General features: G+C 40.9%; 1 protein-coding gene across 5 annotated transcripts in view; it reads right to left on the minus strand.

Annotated features, from left to right (window-relative positions):
- Window positions 1-293: 293 nt before the first annotated feature.
- CPQ (carboxypeptidase Q) overlaps window positions 294-20,948 on the minus strand; it is a 262,566-nt gene continuing 241,911 nt past the window's right edge. For 4 of the 5 annotated variants that reach the window (XM_073330508.1, XM_073330507.1, XM_073330509.1 and 1 more), the window contains exon 8: window positions 294-770. In XM_073330508.1, the coding sequence (XP_073186609.1) occupies window positions 610-770 (161 nt within the window). In that variant the 3' untranslated portion in view covers window positions 294-609. The remainder of the gene's footprint in view (window positions 771-20,948) is intronic. The other variant, XM_073330510.1, reaches the window with a different exon arrangement.

Genomic DNA, 20,948 nt, shown 5'->3' on the forward strand with positions numbered 1-20,948 from the left:
AGATTTCATTACGTACTGTGTCTGAAGCCTCAGTAAGGGTGACCAGCATGATTTGAATGGATTTGGAAATTTTTAAAGCTATACTATTTTAGCCATTGCACCTTTAAGACATTAAGCAAATTGTAACATCAAGGGTTAGCCTGGCCTATAACCGCAACACAATGTAAACACTGTATTAGTTTAAAAAGCTATGGAAGCATGAGATCATTTTTAGTGCTAATGTCATACTAATATCGAAACTAAAAAAATCTTTCACACATTACATGTAAACACAGTAAAACTACTATTCTGATGCAACAGATTTATTCAGTGTATTTTCCTGCTATACAGGGTTACTTATTTACAGATGGCTATTCTGCCATAATTTTAGGAGACAGACATTAGACATTGATTAAAGGGTAAAAATACTTAACAGAAGAAACATGAAATAAAAATCACAAATGGAAGGCATTAAATCAGTAAACAAGACCATGTAAAAGGAATGTGCTTTGAGGTCAGAGAACAAAAACAAAAATCAGCAAAAACCAGGATGGAAAAGGAATTTCCCACAGCTGTGGACCACATGCATTAGTGGACTGAAGAATATAAGTCTTCTTTCTTGTTTTTTTATTACCTTGGCAACATCTCTTCTATGTCAGCAATTACATAGGAGACGACAGTCCAAACAGCAGCACAGAGATTCATTTGGCTTGGATCCTGAACTGTCATTGTGTCCCCTTGAGTATGATGAAACCAGAAGTATTTACTGATGTCATCACGCAAACTGGCACCTACAGAGAAAAATGGGCAATTCCTTATTATGTGAATACATATATTTTAAGATGAACATAAACATGAATTTATTCCTGTGCTGGTCTTCATTAAATCCATATGCAACAGAGTAAGTTTTCATATGATAATTTCACTGAGCCATAGAACATGGGATTTTTCAGCATTTTAGTATAAACAAATTTTATATGTTAGCAGCCTTGTTATGAGTACAAGAAACAGCAAACATGTGAATTAACATAGAAGGGAAAGGCAGTAGTTCCCTTAATATCTCTGTTGCATCAGCAGTAGTATAAATGCATTTCTATATACAAAACACAGGAATCCAACTTAAGGAAATCCAGATAATTATTCCAAGTGTGGTGGTTTTTTAATTTTTTGTTTTTAATGTTGGTGAATTTGAAATAGACTGCTTCTTTTCCTGTGATGCTAACCATCATGTATTTATTAGTAAGGCTGCGAGTCTGTCACAGAGGTCACGGAAGTCATCCACTCAACTGCTTCACTTCAGGTTCCCTCCACCTAACCTTCAGACCCTCCTCCTTTCTCTTCTCCCCTGCTCTCTCCCCATGGCCTCCCATCCCTTCAATGAGCCTGTTCCATCCCCTTGTCTTGTCTTTCCATTTAGCTAATCATTTCCTATCGAAACCTCACACAATTTAAAAAAAACAAAACAAAACAAAACCATGGCTCTAAAATGATATTTGCCACCATCACATTGATTGCTCTTTTTGTATGCTGCATCCCTTTCCTTTTGTCTGATTCATCTATTTAGATTGTCTGTGCCCTGAAGAGCTTCCAACCTGCTACTCTGTGTTTGTACAGTACCTAGCACAGTGGGGCTTGATCTTGATTGGTCCTTAGGCACCATCATTAGTAATATTAGTACATCATACATCATTAGTAATAATAATGCTATCGTGACGGGTAGAAGAGGCCCCAATCAGAAATGCAGATAGAGCTTAGAGGCTGAGCTGAGATGCACTATAGACAAACCTCAGATGGAAGGCCATTTGATTGTATAACCTTGTGAATACATTTCTCAGATGTTTATGTCTGAGCTCTGGAAACAGTCTATATCAAATGATGAGGGCTTCAATAAACTTTTTATTAATGTTTCTAAGGCTTTCTATTCTGATTTTGCTTCGTCTCAATGAAAGGTCTCATGCCTTTGTAGAGAATGAAAGCAAAATCTCTCCGCACAGTTCTATATTCCCAACTATTCTTGCTGAAATATGTATCTTTTGATCACATCCTATAATAATTCAGCACCTAGTCCAGTTCTCACTGAAGTTAATGGGAATCTTTCCATTGACTTTAATGGGAGTTGAATTAGGATGTCACTGAGTCTGATGAAATGAGCTCTGAATTTCTGTTATACATTTCTCATAAATGAGATTGTTTGTTCTCACTGCTATTTTAGAGTGTGAGGTGAGGGGAAGAAAAGGGAATGAATTTAATAATACTGTCAAACAGGAAGATCCTCTTTACAAGGTGACATAAGATACAAAAAGAAAAAATGCTAAAGCATGCTGTTATCTGGGTTTCCTTTTAACACGTTCCTTTGGCACTTGTGCCATATACATAGGCAGTATAAGTCAAATTTGCCGCTGACATCCAGTGTGATTCCACTGAAGTCAATGGGGCTGGGTGGGTAATAAGTGCTGAATATAGTCCTATAACTTTGTGCAGATTTATAAAAGTTTTTGATATACTCCAAGTACTTATTAAGATAAAAATATAAACACATGTTATTGTGGTAAATATATTAGCTGCTGAAAATACTTCACTAAAGATGCACTTGTAGTCAAACAGTTGTGGAAAATCCATTATAGCTTTGTAAACAGATCTTTTCCAGGAACCAGGGTACAACTTACTTGCCTGGAAGGTATAATAGACATTCCACGAATAATTATTATGGGTTTATAGAATAGTGCTTTATCCTGGGTTTATGTAATAGTGTTTTCCTTAATTCAGAGAAAAATACCTTTCATCTTGTAAAGTATAACCCACATAAATGCTAAGATACGTTTAATTTTTTGTTTCTTTAAAAAAATCATAAAATGATAATACTCTGTCACCAAAACAATTAGACAAGTGGGCTTGCAGATAGTGTTTTTTTTAAAAGAGAACACAGAATATTGAGAAGACAACACGAATTGCACTCACTGTACCGCTTTTTCTTTAATGGCTTATACTGTATATCATTAAAGTCAGGGATCAATTGCATCTTATAAGGTCAATGGAAAAACTCTAAGACAACAGCTATGTAAACAATTTTATACATAACTAGAAACACAAGAGAAAATCCATGTCCATGTCTGAGTGAAAGAAAAAACTTTCCAAGCTATGGGTCCAATACTCAGTTCTAGTTAAGGAGTGCTTGCAAGTGCAAATGTAGCTCTAAGCCATCTTCATATCCTCCCTCCCCAAACCTGGAGCCATTCTAAATTCACACTATCGCTGCCAGTGACTCCAAAAGGCCTTTATGGCAGCCAGAGACTGATGTGGTGCAGGAATGTCTTGGTCACACTTCATGCACGAGGAGGGCATATGCTGCAGGAGGGCCTCTGGGCCACCATGCAGAGATAATCCTCCAGTGGCCAGGTAAACTGGCTTTAGGAACATTTTGGGCTGCTCCATCAGCACAAAGCCATCATGATATAGGCAAAGATCTGACCCCTTTAGTTCTACAAGATGTGCATTTGGATGTCTATAGATGTTATCCTTTTTTAATTAAAAAATCATCCTATACAATTTTATAAAAGGGATGTACCGGTAATAATCTTAAATTCTATGCAATGATTCACAACATATGAAGATTTTAGTATAAAATGTTTTTCTGCACAACTTTTCCATATGGATATGATTACAAGGAATCCTGGAATCTCTTAATCTGTATTAACATAGCAGCTCTATTATCAAGCTTTTCTGTTTGTCAAACAAAACCCACTCAGAAGTCACCAATCTCGCCACTTCAAACAGCTTGAAAGTAAAAAGAAATGAAGCTGAGAAAACCAGCTGGGCATAAAGTCTCCATTTTCCTGTTTCTAACCCAATCTGTTGTTCCCTACAGAATTGACTGAAGTATTTCTTTAGATTATGGCATTATCTACTGAGCACATTAGACATTAACAAAGGGAAGGTCCTTAATGCAAGGAGTGTTTTCTAATGGTTAGAGAAAGAGACTTGGAATCAGGCCTCCTGTGTCCTGTTCTTTGACCTGCCAATAACTTGCCACTTGACATTGGGAAAAACACTTCATCTCTCTGGCTTCATGCTACCTATCTGTAAAAAGGATAGCAAACATGCCTTACAAGGGGTTTTGAAAAACTTAGAGTGCTTTGAGATCTTCATGTGGAAGATGCTATAGAAGTGCAAAGTATTATTTGCTGATCCTTTTCCAAAGGATGCTGATTTGCAAAGAAATACAGCTCACATTCAGGAGACAATTTCCCTTTTTCTGGACTTGCAGTCTGAGAAAGACACAGTCAGTACTGATTATGAGATGATTCATTCTGAAACAGATATGAATGCACTCTTATTAAACAAGATATTGAACTGGCCTCTTCAAAGACAGTTTAATTAAAAACAGAAGCAGCTCTGAAAAGGAAAGTTACTATACATCACATCTTTAGAAGTTTAATAGCACAAAAACATGTGTAGAGTGTTCACTTGGCTCTTCTTTCCACTCTCCTCCATTTCTTACATATCAGAGAGCGCTAACTTGATAGATCTCACTGCTGCTGAGTTCCCCGCTCTTACCTGTTCTCCTTCAGCATCAGTCCATCAGCCCTCTCCGCACTTACTCTGTCACTCAGCTTCTTGTCCATTCTCAGCCTTCTCCTCCCTGACCTCTCTTTTCTCTTGATATGGCTGATGATTTCCTTCCTTCCTTCCTTCCCTCCTCTTTAACTTTTGCCCTTCCCTCACATCTGCTCTGCCAACTTCCAGCCCTGGCTCACCTGCAACATCCACTTCCTCTACTCCAGTTCTTACACTGCAGAGAGTCTCTGGCAGAAACCTCGTGACCAGGCTGGCTTCACTCACTACAAATTAGTTCTCTCCTCATTTGGTTCTACCTTCCTAGCTAACAAACCTCTATTTTTCCAACTTAATTGAATCCATGCCCACAATCCCTGCTGCCTTTTTGCCACTTTTGATTTCATCCTCAAACCCTCCCCCCATCTTCTCCTTCCTTCACTGCTCTCTCTGCACGGGATTGCGCCAACTTCTTCCATGAGAAAATAGACAAAATACAATGTACCCTTCTCTCTGCCTTTGACTTTCCTTCTCTTCCCCCTTCTCCTACCACAACTCCCTCCTTCTCCTCCCCTGTCAGAGATGCAGAAGTTTCTCAGCCGCTCTCCTTCTCTAACCCCTCCACTTGCCCCAGTGACTCTGTCCCGATCCATCTCTCCTCACCTCCCTCACTAGGCCAATTACCCTATCAAAGAAGGAAATTATGTTGATTTGGCATGATTTGTTCTTGACAAATCCATGTTGGCTATTACCTATCACCCTATTGTCCTCTTGGTGCTTACAAACTGATCATTTAATAATTTATTCCAGTATCCTGTATATCATAAGCTGCTTGTCTTCACTTCCAAGGCCCTTTATGGTCTACACCTGCCCTGTCTATCATCTTGCAGTCAGTATTGAAATGTCGACTCCTGCCTCCGATTGGCCCACAGTGCCGTCACCTCCATCACCTACTTGTTAAATATCCAAACAAGTGCTTTCATGCTTTCTCGCCTGCCGCCCCTCATGCTTGGGAGGAGCTCCCAGTAAATGCCACACAGTTAACTCATTATCTTCCTTCAGATCACTCTTGAATAGGAGAGGTTGCTCACCTTGCACAATAACTGGAGTTCCCTGCTGAGGGGTGCTCCATGTCAGGATGTGCACACATCTGTGAACTCTTGATCAAAAATTTTAATCAGCACTGTCCAAGAGTCAGTGCTTGAGCCCTAGACACCTCCATTCTCCAAAATGAGGACATATAGGGAGGGGTGGACTTGCTGCCACTCTAGTTCCTTCTCAACCACAAAGTCCAATGAGAGACTCTGAGGCAGAGGAGAGGGAGGACGGGTACTGGAGCATGATAAGGACACACATCTCAAAGAATTCCAGTAGCTGTACAAGGTAAGTAACCTCTCCGTCTTCTTTGAGTAGCGTTCATGTGGGTGCTCCACATCAGGAGGCACCCAAGCAGGACCTCCATCAAAGAGGAGGAGGAGGAGGAGGATTCCGTACAGAACATAGAACAGCCTTGGTGAAAGCCATGCCAGCTCCGGAAGTAGTCACAAAAGATAAATGCTGGGAAAATGTGTATACCAAAGACCAAGTGGCTGCCATGCAGATGTTCGAAATGGGTATGCTTTTCAGCAGGGTTGCTGAGGCAGATTGAGCCCTGGTGAAATAAGCAATGACTCCTGGAGGAGGGCAACCCCCTAACGTTTCATAACAGGTTAATATGAATCATGCAACCCATTTGGACAGTCTTTGGGTGGAAATCACCTGACCTTTCATGCATTCTGCAACTGAGATGAAAAGCCTGGGTGAAGCCCTAAAGGGTCTAGTCCTATCTAGGCAGAAGGCAAGGGCTGTTCTTACATCCAGTGTGTGAAAGCTTGATTCTTCTCTTGAAGAGTGAGGCTGGGGATAAAACACCTGTACCTGAACCTCCTGGTTGATGTGGAATTCTGAGGAAACCTTGGGAAGAAAGTGAGGTTGCGGACATAGCATCATCTTGTCATGACAGAACACTGTGTACAGTGGATAAGGCTCCAAGTTCCCCTATCCTCGTGGCCAAGCTGATGGCTATGAGGAATATAGTCTTAAGGGAATGGATGAAGGAGGGAACAGTTTGCCATAGGTTCAAATGGGGGTTTCCTCAGTGCGTTGAGAACTAAGTTGAGGTCCCAGGGTGGAGTTGATTCCTTACCAGCAGGGAAGAAGTTGAAGAGATCTTTGATAAACCTTGTCGTGGTTGGGTGGTCAAAAACTGAAAACCCCTCAATTTGGGAAGTGAAAAGCTGTCATAGCAACTAGGTGAACTTTGCTGGAACTCAACGATAATCCTGAGGCTTTTATATTGAACAGGTAATTGGGAATGAGTGTTAGATGAGAGACAAGAGGAGGTGTAGATTGGTGACTGCACCAAGTCTTGAAGCATTTCCACTGCTGGAGGTAAGTTTTCCTTGTTTTAGGTTTTCTGCTATGAAGCAGTACCATTTGTATATCTCATTCTATATCAGAGAGCCATCTAGTAGCCACGCCATAAAGTGAAGTGCTGAAAGATTTGGATGAATGATCAATCCCAACTCCTGGGTGAGAAGTATCACCACTGGGGAAGGCAGATAGGCGGTCGGTGGAGACATTCGAACGCGCTCCAGGAACCACAATTCTCTCAGCCATGATAGTGCTATAAGGATGGCTCTAATTTTTCTTCTTTCAATTTGTTCAGAACCCTGAGCAGTAGGGGAGTCAGGGGATATGCGTATAGCAGTATGCAAGGCCAAGGAATGATTAGGGCACCTCCCATCCATGCCCTCCCCTCAAGCAAAATGGTCTGCATTTTGGATTGGATGGAGTTGCAAAGAGATTTATCAGTGGGTGTCTGAGGTAAGACATATCTCTCAGAATACCTCGTTGTTCAGTTCTCACTTGTGATCAATGCTGAAATATCTGGTGCAGGAATCCCCCACTGTATACTTTAGTCCTGGAAGATAAACCGTTGAGATCTGTATGTAGTGTGATATACACTAGTTAGACAGTTTTATGGATTAGGTACATAAGGACTGGGATCTTGCTCCTCCGGGATGATTCATATATTGCTGCTCTGTTGCTCAGCATTATTCTGATCAGGTGGTCCCTAGTGTGTGGGTGGAAGTGTTCACAAGCATAACCAACTGCTTTGAACTCTAATATGTTGTTATGGAGGATAGCCTCCTAAGGGGTCCATCTTCCTTGAACTGTGAGGTCCTGGGAATATGTGTCCCAGCTTATTAAGGAGGGGTTTGTAATGCTGATTCTTGGGAGAGGAGGCTGCAGGAACAGAACTCCCAAGCACACCATTTATGGTTCTTTCCACCAACTGAGAGAGGTGAATACCCTTCAAGGTACTGACTGACAACTGTTTTGCATACTGTTTGCTGTGCTTAATGGGAGTATAAATGGGTCTCTGCTAGGCCTGAAGACTTTGAAAGTACAGTCTTGGTAAGGATGTCACAAACATACAGGCTGCCATATGGCCCAGAATTTGTAGGCAAACCTCTGCTGTAGTTCGTGGGATTTGTTGTATCTTTGAAACAAGTTGCACTTGGTGGTAAATCTGTCCTTGGGTGAGTACACCCTGGCAGTGGAGTCCAGAGTAGCCCTAATAAAGTCTATGTGCTGAGTGGGTACGAGGGTAGATTTTTCCATGTTGGGGTGGAGGCCAGTGAGTGGAAAAAAAGATAGGGTTTTGCTGGTTGCTGTCTGAGCCTCTAGAAATGAGCGCCCATTGTCAATTGTCCAGGTAGGGGAAGACAATTGTCCAGGTAGGGGAAGACAATTATTCCCGTTTGGTGAAGATGGGCCGCGGTGACCCATAGGACCTTAGTAAAGACCGTTTGTGTGGTGTAAAGGCTGAAGGCTAGGACATAATACTGGTAGTGGTTCTTGACTGCCACAAAACATAGGAATCATCTTTATGAGGGATGCATGGCGATATGGAAATAGGCATCCTGAAGGTCAAGGGAAATAAACCAATCTCCCAGATCCAGAGAGGGATTTTTCATTGCTCAGGTTACCACTCTGAACTGTTGAGCATGGATGAAAGTGTTCAAAGTTCTGAGGTCCACAAATGGTTTCCCCCCATCATTTATCTTTTGGAATAGGAACTATCAAGAATAGAGCCCTTTTCCAATATAGTCCAGTGGAACAGGTTTGATCACCCTCAGTGATAGGAGGGACTGTACCTCCTCACTCAAGAGATCCCTGTGAGAAGGGTCCCCAAAGAGGGACAAGGAAGGGACAACATAGGCCAGATGGGCCAATTAACCTATTAGGCTGCAAACCAGGGGATATTTAGGCTAAGAAGAAAGCTCTAATCAAGGACAGCTCTCTTGTGAAGGAACAGACGGGGCTTCTATAAAGGCAGGGAGCTGTAGCAGAAAGGAGGCTGCAGCGGTGAGGGCTGCTGTCACTGGGTCGAGGGAGACAAAGGGATTTGGACCCAAGAGCAGGGGTTTATCTAGCAGACCCAGGAGATAGGGGTTTAGCTAGAAGAGTGGAGAATGTAAGCCTGGGATAGGCAAGGTAGGAAGTAGTCCAGGGGAGTGACAGGAAGGTTCATGGTAGTACTGACCTTAGCTGCTGGACATATGGACCCTGGGCTTGAACCCAGTGTAGGAGGTGGGCCTGGGTTCCCCTACCAGGCACAGAATGAGTGGCACAATCTGTGCAGTGAACTTGGAGACTGTCTGTTCTAGCCATGGAGGCAGTGGCAGAGCCATGGCAGTGGACTTAAGGATTGTCCGGGACAATGTGGAAGACTTTGATAGTACCCTAGAAGGGGAGGACTACTGCAACTTGGCTAGAGGGCTAAGCCATGAAGACGAGGAGCGTTAACTCCTGAGGAGCAAGAGAGGGGCCACAGAGTGAGAGAGTGAGATGACGGACCGAGGAACTGCGAGAAGAGGGCATCAGGCTGGCAGAGTTAATCCCCAGACATGGCCAGTGAGAAGAGGTACACAAAAAGCCTTGACAATAGTTAGTCTGATAGTGTGCTGATACCACAGGCTATTACACTGACCAATACTGTCTCACTGTTCCTTTGTATGCCCCATCAATCTGTATCCATCTGTTGTCTTTTGTCTTATACTGTGATTTCCTTAGGCAATAAGGCAATACAAATAATATCAAAGGAAACTATCTTGGGTACTTAAAACTCAGCGTGCATTTGCCATTCAACAATATATATGGTCTGCCCACTAATATACTAAACTCCCACTGTCTCCACCTTCAAGAAAACTCTTGAAACCCAGCTATTCCATTAAACTTTCAAACTGTAATGGATACTCCCCACACAGTGTATATTCTGTGTTGTTTGTATTGTATCTTCATGGTTCAGTACCTCTAGATTGTAAATAAGACCTGCTAGATGAAGGGTACTGATTTTCTACGGTACATTGGTGTGTCCATCTAAGTTGCTAAGCAAATGAACGATAAAGATTTATAAGGTTTCAGAGTAACAGCCGTGTTAGTCTGTATTCGCAAAAAGAAAAGGAGTACTTGTGGCACCTTAGAGACTAACCAATTTATTTGAGCATGAGCTTTCGTGAGCTACAGCTCACTTCATCGGATGCAAGTGATGAAGTGAGCTGTAGCTCACGAAAGCTCATGCTCAAATAAATTGGTTAGTCTCTAAGGTGCCACAAGTACTCCTTTTCTTTTTAAAGATTTATAAGCAGCTAATTATTATTTGTATTATAATAGTTCCCAGAGGAGCTCCATTATGTTAGGCACTGTACATATACATATTAAGAGACAGTCCCTGCATGGAAGTGTTTACAGTCTAAATAGGCATGAGGGAGAAGAGGGGAAAGAGGTACACATAGGAGAAGTGACATTCTCAGTGTCGGATAGCAGGGGAGTGGTTGAGCCAGGAACAGAAACCAGAACTCCTGATTCCCAGGGCAGTGCCCTATTCAGCAGACCATGCTACCTTTCATTGCTTGCTTGCCCAAACAGTAAGCAAAAGTCTGAAGGACCTTGACAAAATCCCCAAAAATCTAAAGCTAAAATAAACCCTGTAAAGAACAACTTACAATGAGCTAAAGCTACTCCCCTCACATCTCCCAAACACCTTTATACAGATGGATCTAGAACATATTCACATCCATTCCCATAGCAGCAGAGGGAGCCTTTGGAAAGCTGGTAATTCAAGCACAAGGATTCAAAAAAAGCTCATTTTTGTTGATGAAGTTGCTTTCCCCACCATGCTGAACATATGCAGTTTTGTTATCCGGTAAACAAAGGATTATTTTAAAAAAACAACATGAAAATCTTTAGACCTGAACATCAACCTCAAGTTCTCCTTGACTTTAATGCCGCTACTCAGCGGAGAAGTGCAAACACTACTGAGTCCTAAAAGGAATGCAACTTTTGGGAAGTAAACCATGAGATATGTAGAAACATATGATACTGTATCTCTTTTAAACAGAGTACACAGCATAAGAATACATACATAAAGAGGAAACCTCAGCCTTGGCATAACTGTGCTGTGCACTGGGAAGCTCACAAGGTCCTGTGGAAAGGGAAATTTTCCTCCTCAGATCACAGAGCATGAGCACAGCCACTCCACATTGTGCTTGGCATTCCTACATGGACGAATACCTGGTGGATCCATTTAGTTGTAGATTCAATAGCCCCAAACTCCTGTGCGTTGGTGCACAGGAAGTTTTCAGGGGTGGACCCCATGTGCGTTCTTGGGCATCTGCAATTATGCAGGGAAGGGGAGATGTATGATTTGCCTTCAAAGGAATAAACTTTAAAGTGAAGAAAGAGTAAAAGGAAAAACTGATCTGTTAAAAGATCTGTACAGTAATAATGTCTTGTTTTTTGACAAACAAGAATTTCACAAATATCAGCTCCTCTGAGGCAGCTACACTTTTAGAAGAATAGGTGTTTTCAGAGCTACTTTGGGTATAAAGTTATCCATTTTAAAATGGTATCTATTGTATTGCAAGTGATGTTTAGCATTTAGATTGCAAATGTAGGTGTTCCACAAATGGTTTTTGACCTGACTTTGGTTAATGCAATCATCAGAACAATTATTGTAATGAAAATCCACCTATTGTAGCTGGTCCCTGAAAACATTATGTTGCATCCGATCAGCTGCTTCTTCCCTGGGATAAACCGTAGATCATTGCTGATTTTCATCTAATGAATTTAGGGTAAATTTTACAAATAAAGCAAAGGTGATGGAGGAAATTAATATTTGTTTGGAGAGGGGAAACAATGCCATTAGTTCTGTCATTTAGTTTAAAATGCTGAAATTACAGGGTAAGGTGCTTGAGCATCACTGCTACAGACGATGAAATAGTTTCCAGCACAGAGCTTATACATAATATCACGTCATGCTGTATTACCTCTTGAGTCATTTCTTTTGAAAGGCTTTAAAATTCATGATTTATACAGAAAAGTAAAAGGAAAGCATTCAGTCAATTGCTTCCTTGGCTAACTAAATGAGACCACAATGTAAGAGAGACAAAAACTGAAGTATGCATTATTTCTTGTTTTATTTGATGTATATGAGCGTTAATCCTGTGGATACACTAAACAGACTAAATTACAGTTCAGGATTATTGCAGTTACTTTTACAGCATATTAACCTTTCACTCATTGCTCCAGAGCCACAGTGGCAGCTGGGGAGACTTGCATTAAATTGTATGAAATCAGGTCTCAGGAAAGGAAGTGGTTCTGCCCTGTAGAACATAGGTTAACTGGAATCTAATACAACATATCTTAAACTGCTCCCAATTTACCAAAAGCAGATTAAGCTGCAACATTAAAAGTGTTCTGGAGGCCGTTTCTCCGCCCACCCTCTGGTTTTAAATCAGCACAGATTTAAAACCAAACCAAACCGGGGGGTACTCAATCTCAAACAGCACAGCTTGAAATGGGACCTCATGTTTGACCCACCATCTTCAGCCTGTTTCGTTATAAGAATACGGTGCAAAAAAATGCTTCAAAATGAAGACTTGGTGTGGAATGTTGTGAGGAGAAAAGGCAACGACTATGAAATAAAAACTAACAGTTTGTAAAGGTGCTGTGTAATTGCTGATCAGGGTAACAAATCCATCCCATCCCCCCTTCTCAACTAGTTTATCAACTACAGTCACTGTTTTAATGGTAGGAAATGTCAGTGTGACAAACAACTTTTCTCATGTATCTGAGTAAAGTGTTGTTACCAATGCCCCAAGTGAGCAAAGCACTTACAGAACTATGTGATGTAAGTAGTCCCACTGACTTCAATGGTACTGCTCACAAGCTTATGGCCCAGATTTTTAACAGTATTTAAGTGCCTAACTCCTATCTGAAATCAATGGGAATTAGGCACCTAAATGCCTTTAAAAATCTGTCCCTATGCTATGTCCTTAAATGCTGTGCTGGATAGGGGCCTGTACAAACCATCTTTCTGACTAACTGCTCTCCCAAAATTTAAATTTCTTTAATTTTTCAAAGTAATGACTGTCCTCACTAACTTGTTGCATCCTTATCTAAGACTAAACTGTAAGATACAACTGTACAGTGCTTTGCACAATTTCTGCCCCAAACTACACACTACTGAAATGGAAATTAAGAAGTATGTTTTGTTACTCTGACTACATAATATACACCTGAGTTGTAAAACAATGGTGATTACTCTCCTAATATAAATGTAAATATTTTGGATACTGCTGCCAAAATGCCTCATGCATCTGACCTCCCAACCCAATGTGTGTTCAACTTACTAGTACATCACCAACAATTTTAACTGAGATATGCCTGAGCCACAAAGTTCAGATCGGGGTCCTATCTTGAGGTTCACGGCTCTTCAGATCTGGGGTTTGCTTCAGGCTATCTTTAAAATAAGGCTGTGGGTCATTAATCTCTTTCTAAAAAGAAAAGGAGTACTTGTGGCACCTCAGAGACTAACCAATTTATTTGAGCATAAGCTTTCGTGAGCTACAGCTCACTTCATCGGATGCATACTGTTGAAAATACTGAAGACGTTTTTATACACACAACCCATGAAAAAATGGGTGATTATCACTGTAAAAGGTTTTCTCTCCCCCCACCCCACTCTCCTCACCAGCAACCACATACCATACAACAGAACCACTAACCCAGGAACCTATCCTTGCAACAAAGCCCGTTGCCAACTGTGCCCACATATCTGTTCAGGGGACACCATCACAGGGCCTAATAACATCAGCCACACTATCAGTGGCTCGTTCACCTGCACATCTACCAATGTGATATACGCCATCATGTGCCAGCAATGCTCCTCTGCCATGTACATTGGTCAAACTGGACAGTCTCTACATAAAAGAATAAATGGACACAAATCAGATGTCAAGAATTATAACATTCATAAACCAGTCGGAGAACACTTCAATCTCTCTGGTCATGCGATTACAGACATGAAAGTTGCGATATTACAGCAGAAAAACTTCAAATCCAGACTCCAGCGAGAGACTGCTGAATTGGAATTCATTTGCAAATTGGATACAATTAACTTAGGCTTGAATAGAGACTGGGAGTAGCTAAGTCATTATGCAAGGTAACCTATTTCCCCTTGTTTTTTCCTACCCCTCCCCCCCCAGACGTTCTTGTTAAACCCTGGATTTGTGCTGGAAATGGCCCACCTTGATTATCATACACATTGTAAAGAGAGTGATCACTTTAGATAAGCTATTACCAACAGGAGAGTGGGTTTGTGTGTGTGGTGGGGGGGGAGGGGGGGAAGAAAACCTGGATTTGTGCTGGAAATGGCCCACCTTGATTATTATACACATTGTAAGGAGAGTGATCACTTTACATAAGCTATTACCAGCAGGAGAGTGGGGTGGGGGGAGAGAAAACCTTTTGTAGTGATAATCACACATTTTTTCATGGTTTGTGTGTATAAAAACGTCTTCTGTATTTTCCACAGTACGCATCCGATGAAGTGAGCTGTAGCTCACGAAAGCTTATGCTCAAATAAATTGGTTAGTCTCTAAGGTGCCACAAGTACTCCTTTTCTTTTTGCAAATACAGACTAACATGGCTGTTACTCTATCCCTTTCTAAGACACAAGCCACAATTCTCTCAGTGGAGTTGAACAGACAGAAGTAGGCAGGTAGCAAGTGGTGGGTTCTAACTTCCTAAATATTCCTGAACTATAAAGTGTATATTTTTCTTCAGCTACATTTCAAAAAACCAACATACTTCAATGGAAAAGGAATCTATATGCAATTAAAACTCCTCCTCCATCATTGTCGACAGATTGCATTAGCTTTTTTTGTTTACATTCATTCATGTAGCAACACTGAGCCAAATTAAGAAAGGGGGAAAGAAATGCAATTCAGTGAATTCGGTGAGGGCAAGGGGCGGGCTGTTTGAACTTCCTTACATCAGTTCTGAATTTGGATCACTGGATGTAGCATGTTGCTGATTGCATATGAATTCCAAGTGATCTACATGAAAGAACAAGACTAACATTAGGAAAATAAACAGTAAGTAAAGCATCATTGCTAACTAAACTAATACTTTCTGGATGCAAATTCAGGATGATATGTTCACTATCCTCTCATGACAGATGATACAGATGATACAAAACTACTCAAGATAGTTAAGTCCCAGGCAGACTCTGAAGAACTACAGAAGGATCTCTCAAAACTGGGTGACTGGGCAACAAAATTGCAGATGAAATTTAATGTTGATAAATGCAAAGTAACGCACATTGGAAAACATAATTCCAACTATACATATAAAATGATGGGGTCTAAATTAGCTGTTACCACTCAAGAAAGAGATCTTGGAGTCATTGTGGATAGTTTTCTGAAAACTTCCACTCAATGTGCAGCGGCAATCAAAAAAGTGAACAGAATGTTGGGAATCATTAAGAAAGGGATAGATAATAAGAAAAAAATATCAAATTGCATATATCTAAATCCATGGTTCAACCACATCTTGAATACTGCATGCAGATGTGGTCACCTCATCTCAAAAAAGATATTTTGGAATTGGAAAAAAGGTTCAGAAAAGGGCAACAAAAATTATCAGGGGTATGGAATGGCTTCCTTATGAGAAGAGATTAATAAGACTGAGACTTTTCAGCTTGGAAAAGAGATGACTAAGGGGGGATATGATAGAGGTCTATAAAATCATGAGTGGTGTGAAGAAAGTAAATAAGAAAGTGTTATTTACTCCTTCTCGTAACACAATAACTAGGGGTCACCAAATGAAATAAATAGGCAGCAGGTTTAAAACAAACAAAAGGAAGTATTTTTTCACACAACGCACAGTCAGTCTGTGGAACTCCTTGTCAGAGGATGTATAATAGGGTTCAAAAAAGAACTAGAGAAATTCATGGAGGACGGGCTGGGATGGTGTCCCTCGCCTCTGTTTGCCAGAAGCTGGGAATGGGTGACAGGGGATGGATCACTTGATGATTACCTGTTCTGTTCATTCCCTCTGGGGCACCTGGCATTGGCTGTTGTTGGAAGACAGGATACTGGGCTAGATGGACTTTTGGTCTGACCCAGTATGGTCGCTCTTACATTCTTATGACACAGACTGGCTAAATTACCTGGAATTTTCAAAGACACATAGGGCAGTTAGGTGCCCAACTCCAACTGGCTTTCAGTGAGAGCTGGATACCTAACTCCCATTGGTGTCTTTGAAAATCTATCCCTAGATAAAGCATTACCAGCTCCTCTGTGATCATACAATTGTACAATTCAGGAAGCAATGCAAAAATATGTATTTGGCAACCTTTTTGGATAAAAATATCTTTAGCCTAATTTTGTATTTCATGTTAACATTGCTCTGTACAACCTTTATACAACTTTCATGAGCTGCTACAGGATAATTATGATGCAACTAAAGCAGATATTTTGATAATACAGGGCTATCTTGTGCAACACAGAGTAAACTAACCTTGCCTAGTTTAAACATTTGCTACAGTACCTATGATGTACTGTGACCCTGCCAAAGTCTAGGATGTCATTTTTAACTGTGCAAGTCTAATTGGGATATTTCCCCATTTTTTATTTAAGAAAAAAATCTAATGTAAATAAATGTTGCTGAAAATTTTTAACTTTTGTTTACATAATATTTTATCTATGCACAATGCAAGGAAAAGCACAGTAGACTAATATTGACATCTGACGATGGGTAAGAACACCAAGTGATTCGATCTTTTATAGAAACTCACCATTGAATAATGATCTGTAGATTTTGATGGGGGATAGTAATTCAACACATTCTTTAAAAAAATCTTAATTTATGCATCACTGGACTTGGCTCCCACTGCAAAAAGTCATAATTCCAATAAGCAAGTCTCCATAATTAAGAGTCCACTTTGACTGGAATCTGGGAAATTCAACTTGATTGTTTAAATCTTAAGACACGGTGGGAAACAGGTTTGCAAGTAACAGATTGCATTTAACTCATTTCCCTCCATCTACTGTCCTCATCATCTGGCCTTCCCTCTCTTCTATTGTTTTTACTCTTTCCTGCATTATCCTCTTCTCCTGGTCAAATATTTTCAGTAATGCATCTGTTTTTCCCCTTTCTTCTTTCTTGCTGTTTCCTTCATTTCCTAATTTTCTTCCTCTCTTCCACTTCCTTGTAGCCTCTCTCCCCCTCTAGAATTTCCATTCTTGTTCTCTTCCCTCCCACCACCTGTTTTCTCTCCTCCTCATCTTTGCCCTTTCCCGGTTTTTAATTCTTGTCACACTGCATCCTCCTTCGCTTCTATCCTGTTCTTCTCTTCCTTTATCAAAAAGCAATGTGTTTCTCCCTCACAATAATGGCACATTCTCATGAGATTTTTGTACTCAGAAAAACCTTCAAGTTTATTTAAGAACTTCTGGAGTTGTCTAATCCCAAGAGAAAAGTTCTTATTATACCTTGAGCTGTGAAATGAAACCTCACAGTTTACCTTCATTCCAAGGATTATTATGTACAGATCATAGAACTGTCTAACAAAACTATCTTTTCTGTGAAGCTTTATTTAGAAGGTCATAACAAGGCAACCTGTCAAACTGGGCCTGACAATCACACCACCTGAAATGTTTTGAGTTCCTTCATGTTTTTAAATCGTTTTGAGGACTGGGAAAGGCATAGAGATCGTGTTGGTTTTGTTGGTTAATGATCTCCTTTAGTCAATGAATGAAGATCATTGGCTAGCTGGGAAACTAGCAGAAGTCTTTGACAATATTAACTGTGAAGTATTTTTAACATAAGTGCAAACCTTGGCAGGGATGGCTGAAATTTTGCTTGAGTGGCTCCATTCTTCTCTTTTGGAGAGGACTGAGAGATAAGTATGAGGCAATTGCTCATCTTCTGCAATGGCTCTCTCATGTGGGGTATCAGAGCTCTATCGTACCCAGTTTTCAGTGTGCATGTGAGACTGGTAGAGAACATAGTGAGAGGGCCTGGGCTCCTGTGGAGTCATCAATATACTGATGAGTCAGCTCTCCGTGGGATCCTCATGATGCATTTGCTCCACTTTCCTAATGCCTGGTCAAGACTGGGGTTTGGAGAAGAACTAGCTGGTTGAAGCTCAGTCTGGATGAAAAAAAGAAGTCATGCTGGTGGATTGGGGAGAAAAAAAATCAATCCAAAGAAATGGTGGATGGTATCTACCCATCCATTAAAAGGTATGCTTGCCTTTTGTTATTCAGGTTCACAATCTAGAAACCACATTGGATCCCCTGCTGTTTCTGGATGGTCAGACAGCAGTGTGCTGGATAAGACTTTTCATCATTTTCATTTGAAAAAGAAGTTGCAGCCCATGTCACTTCTAGTTTAGATTATTGCAGTGCATTCTCTGTGTGGAACTACCTTTCAAAGATTGCTCAGACATTCGCTGATACAAAATGTGATGCTATTTCACATATGCAGCTTATTGTACCTCAGACTGTACGGCTTCCAGTTTTTATTTTCAGATTGGACTTAATATTTTGACTTTGATATGGAAGGTCCTCTATGGTTTGCAGCCTAGGTATCTTTAGAGAGATGATCTCCCTCTTTGTATTTTAACCTGGCTGTTGAGATCAACTGAATATACAAAACTGACAGTTCTTAAGTAGAATTTGCTTCCTTATTTGGCTCCCTAAATTTGAGCTTGACACTAAATTTTGAGACACAAATATATTTCTCAATCCAGCTGAGACCCTCTCTACTCAGTTCCCATCATTAAGAAAAGCCTGATTAAATAGACAGGCCTTACAAAATAGCCACAAGATCAATAAACTCAGGCTTCTCAGCCTGAGATGGAAAGCAAACTTCAGATAAGACATTTGCCTCTCCCCAGATGTGCAAATTTACAGAAATTTTGCATGCATGCACACACCGCTACATTTTAAATCCACACAGAAGTTGAAATAAATGAACTACCACAATCTGCCTTAATCAAGTGGAATACGCTGCCATAAAACCACAAGCTGCACTACCTGCCAATTAGCCTTTGAGTGCAATTTAAAGTGTTCATTTTGCCCTACAAAAACAAAACAATTGGGGAACACATTTTTAAGATTATATCCTTTGCCCAAGTAACTTTTCATACTTGTACTCCATCTCTTGAAACTTTTAAGTCAAGACAGAATGTCTTTCTAAAAGATATGCTATAGCTCAAAACAGAAATCATGGGCTTGAGGCAAAAATTATTGGGTGAGGTTCCTCTGCCGGTGTTTATGCAAGAAGTGATGATCATACTGGTTTCCCTGGTCTTAACATGTATGAATACAGAATAATCTTGTCTGTTTCTCAGTTGAGCTCTGTTACGCTATTCTGCAAAATGTAAGATCACAGGAACTGACATACATGGAGCAGTCAAAGGTCTGTCTGTCTGGTATTCTTTTTCCAACCATAGCTAATACTGAATGCCTAGAAAGAGAGGTAAAAACACTAACCTCTCTGCAAATTCAGATGTTAGAGAGTATGTCTGCACTGCAAGCGAAGGTGTGACTGTAGCAGGGGTTGGAATATTCATGCTAGCTTTAATTCTAGCTAGCACGGGTAATACTAGGAGAGAAGTAGTGGCAGGGACTAGCAACCAGAGTCCAAGCCCATTGGGGACCCTCGGTATGTATTCTGGTTGCTAGATCTTTAGTCCTATTGTTACCCGTACAAACTAGATTAAAGTTAGACCAGTCCACGTTACAGTCAAGCACATCTTCACCTGCAGTATAGACGTACCTAAGAAGTATTGATGCATTGCCTGGAGGACTGATAACAGTCTGAAGTCATGTGTCTTCAGGATCAAAAAACATACAAGGGAGAGTTCAAAAGAGCCACAGCATTAGAGCTAAGTGCAGTCAAATTGTTCCTGAGACTGCCCTCACTTCTCACAGTTGTCAGCGGAGTCCAGATCTGCAAATGTGGCTTTGGGCTTTCAAAACCCCAGCTCAGCAGAGGAGGCAATACCTACTTCAGTAATTAGGTTCTGTCACGCTCTGTATATCTAGGGCCCAGGGCTGATTTGGAAGTTGAAGAGGCACCCAGAGTGCTTTTAGAGCAATCTATTTTAGTGAATGTTGCAGTCAAATATCCTTTTCCTGAAACAGGGAAAGGACAATCACACTGTTTTCAGTTTCAGTTAATTTCAAAAGCATTGCAAACCAAAAGAAAAAGGATTGAACAGAGGGAGAAAGCAACTGACATGGAATAATGCTATCCAGGAAGAAATCCACTTATTGGATATTGCCCTATTTTTCTGAAGAGGGGACAAGTCGCATTCATCAAATTGCACATAAACCAAGCTGCACAGGAAATGTGAGGAGGAGGAAGTTCTTTATACGGCTTGAAGAAGCTGAAAGGAAGCAATGCAGATCTGCAACAAGGAGTTAGATCTAGTAGGCTCTATGCAGGGACACAAGGACTGGTGAGTAAGTGGGTGCAAGGAATCTTCCCCCAGCCCTTCACTCCTAGGCAAGGTTGAAACACAAATGGTGTGGGAAATGCTGACAGTTGTGGGCTAGTGACCCAACTGGAGGGGAGGGGCAGCGTTCCTTTTTGCCTAATAAACCCAGCAGAGCTGGCCCAGTGTATGGAGGCGGGGGAGACTTGCACTGCACTGTGTTACAAGGTATTTATTAGGTTTACAAGGTTTATTAAGCAAGGTATTTTTGCCTAATAAACCTACCAGAGCCTCAGAAAGAATGCCGGCTCAATTTCTCTGGGGATTTCAACTGCAGTGTGGCCCCTTCCAAATTCCACTCCCCTTATCACTAGTAGCTGAAAGCCATAATTTGGTTCAAGTGATATTAAGAAGTAGAGTTACTAAATAGGGTATTCTGAATAAAGAGTTTCCAAAAACATCAAGAACGCCATTATCAGAAAGACTGAAGTGATGCTTTTAAAGTGTCCACATCTGTTTCACAACTGAGACCTCAGAGAAGCTACTCCCCCACCTTGCAGCCTACACTAAAGAGAGA

The sequence above is a fragment of the Lepidochelys kempii genome, chromosome 2 (assembly GCF_965140265.1).
Source record: "Lepidochelys kempii isolate rLepKem1 chromosome 2, rLepKem1.hap2, whole genome shotgun sequence".
Classification (NCBI taxonomy): Eukaryota; Metazoa; Chordata; order Testudines; family Cheloniidae; genus Lepidochelys; species Lepidochelys kempii.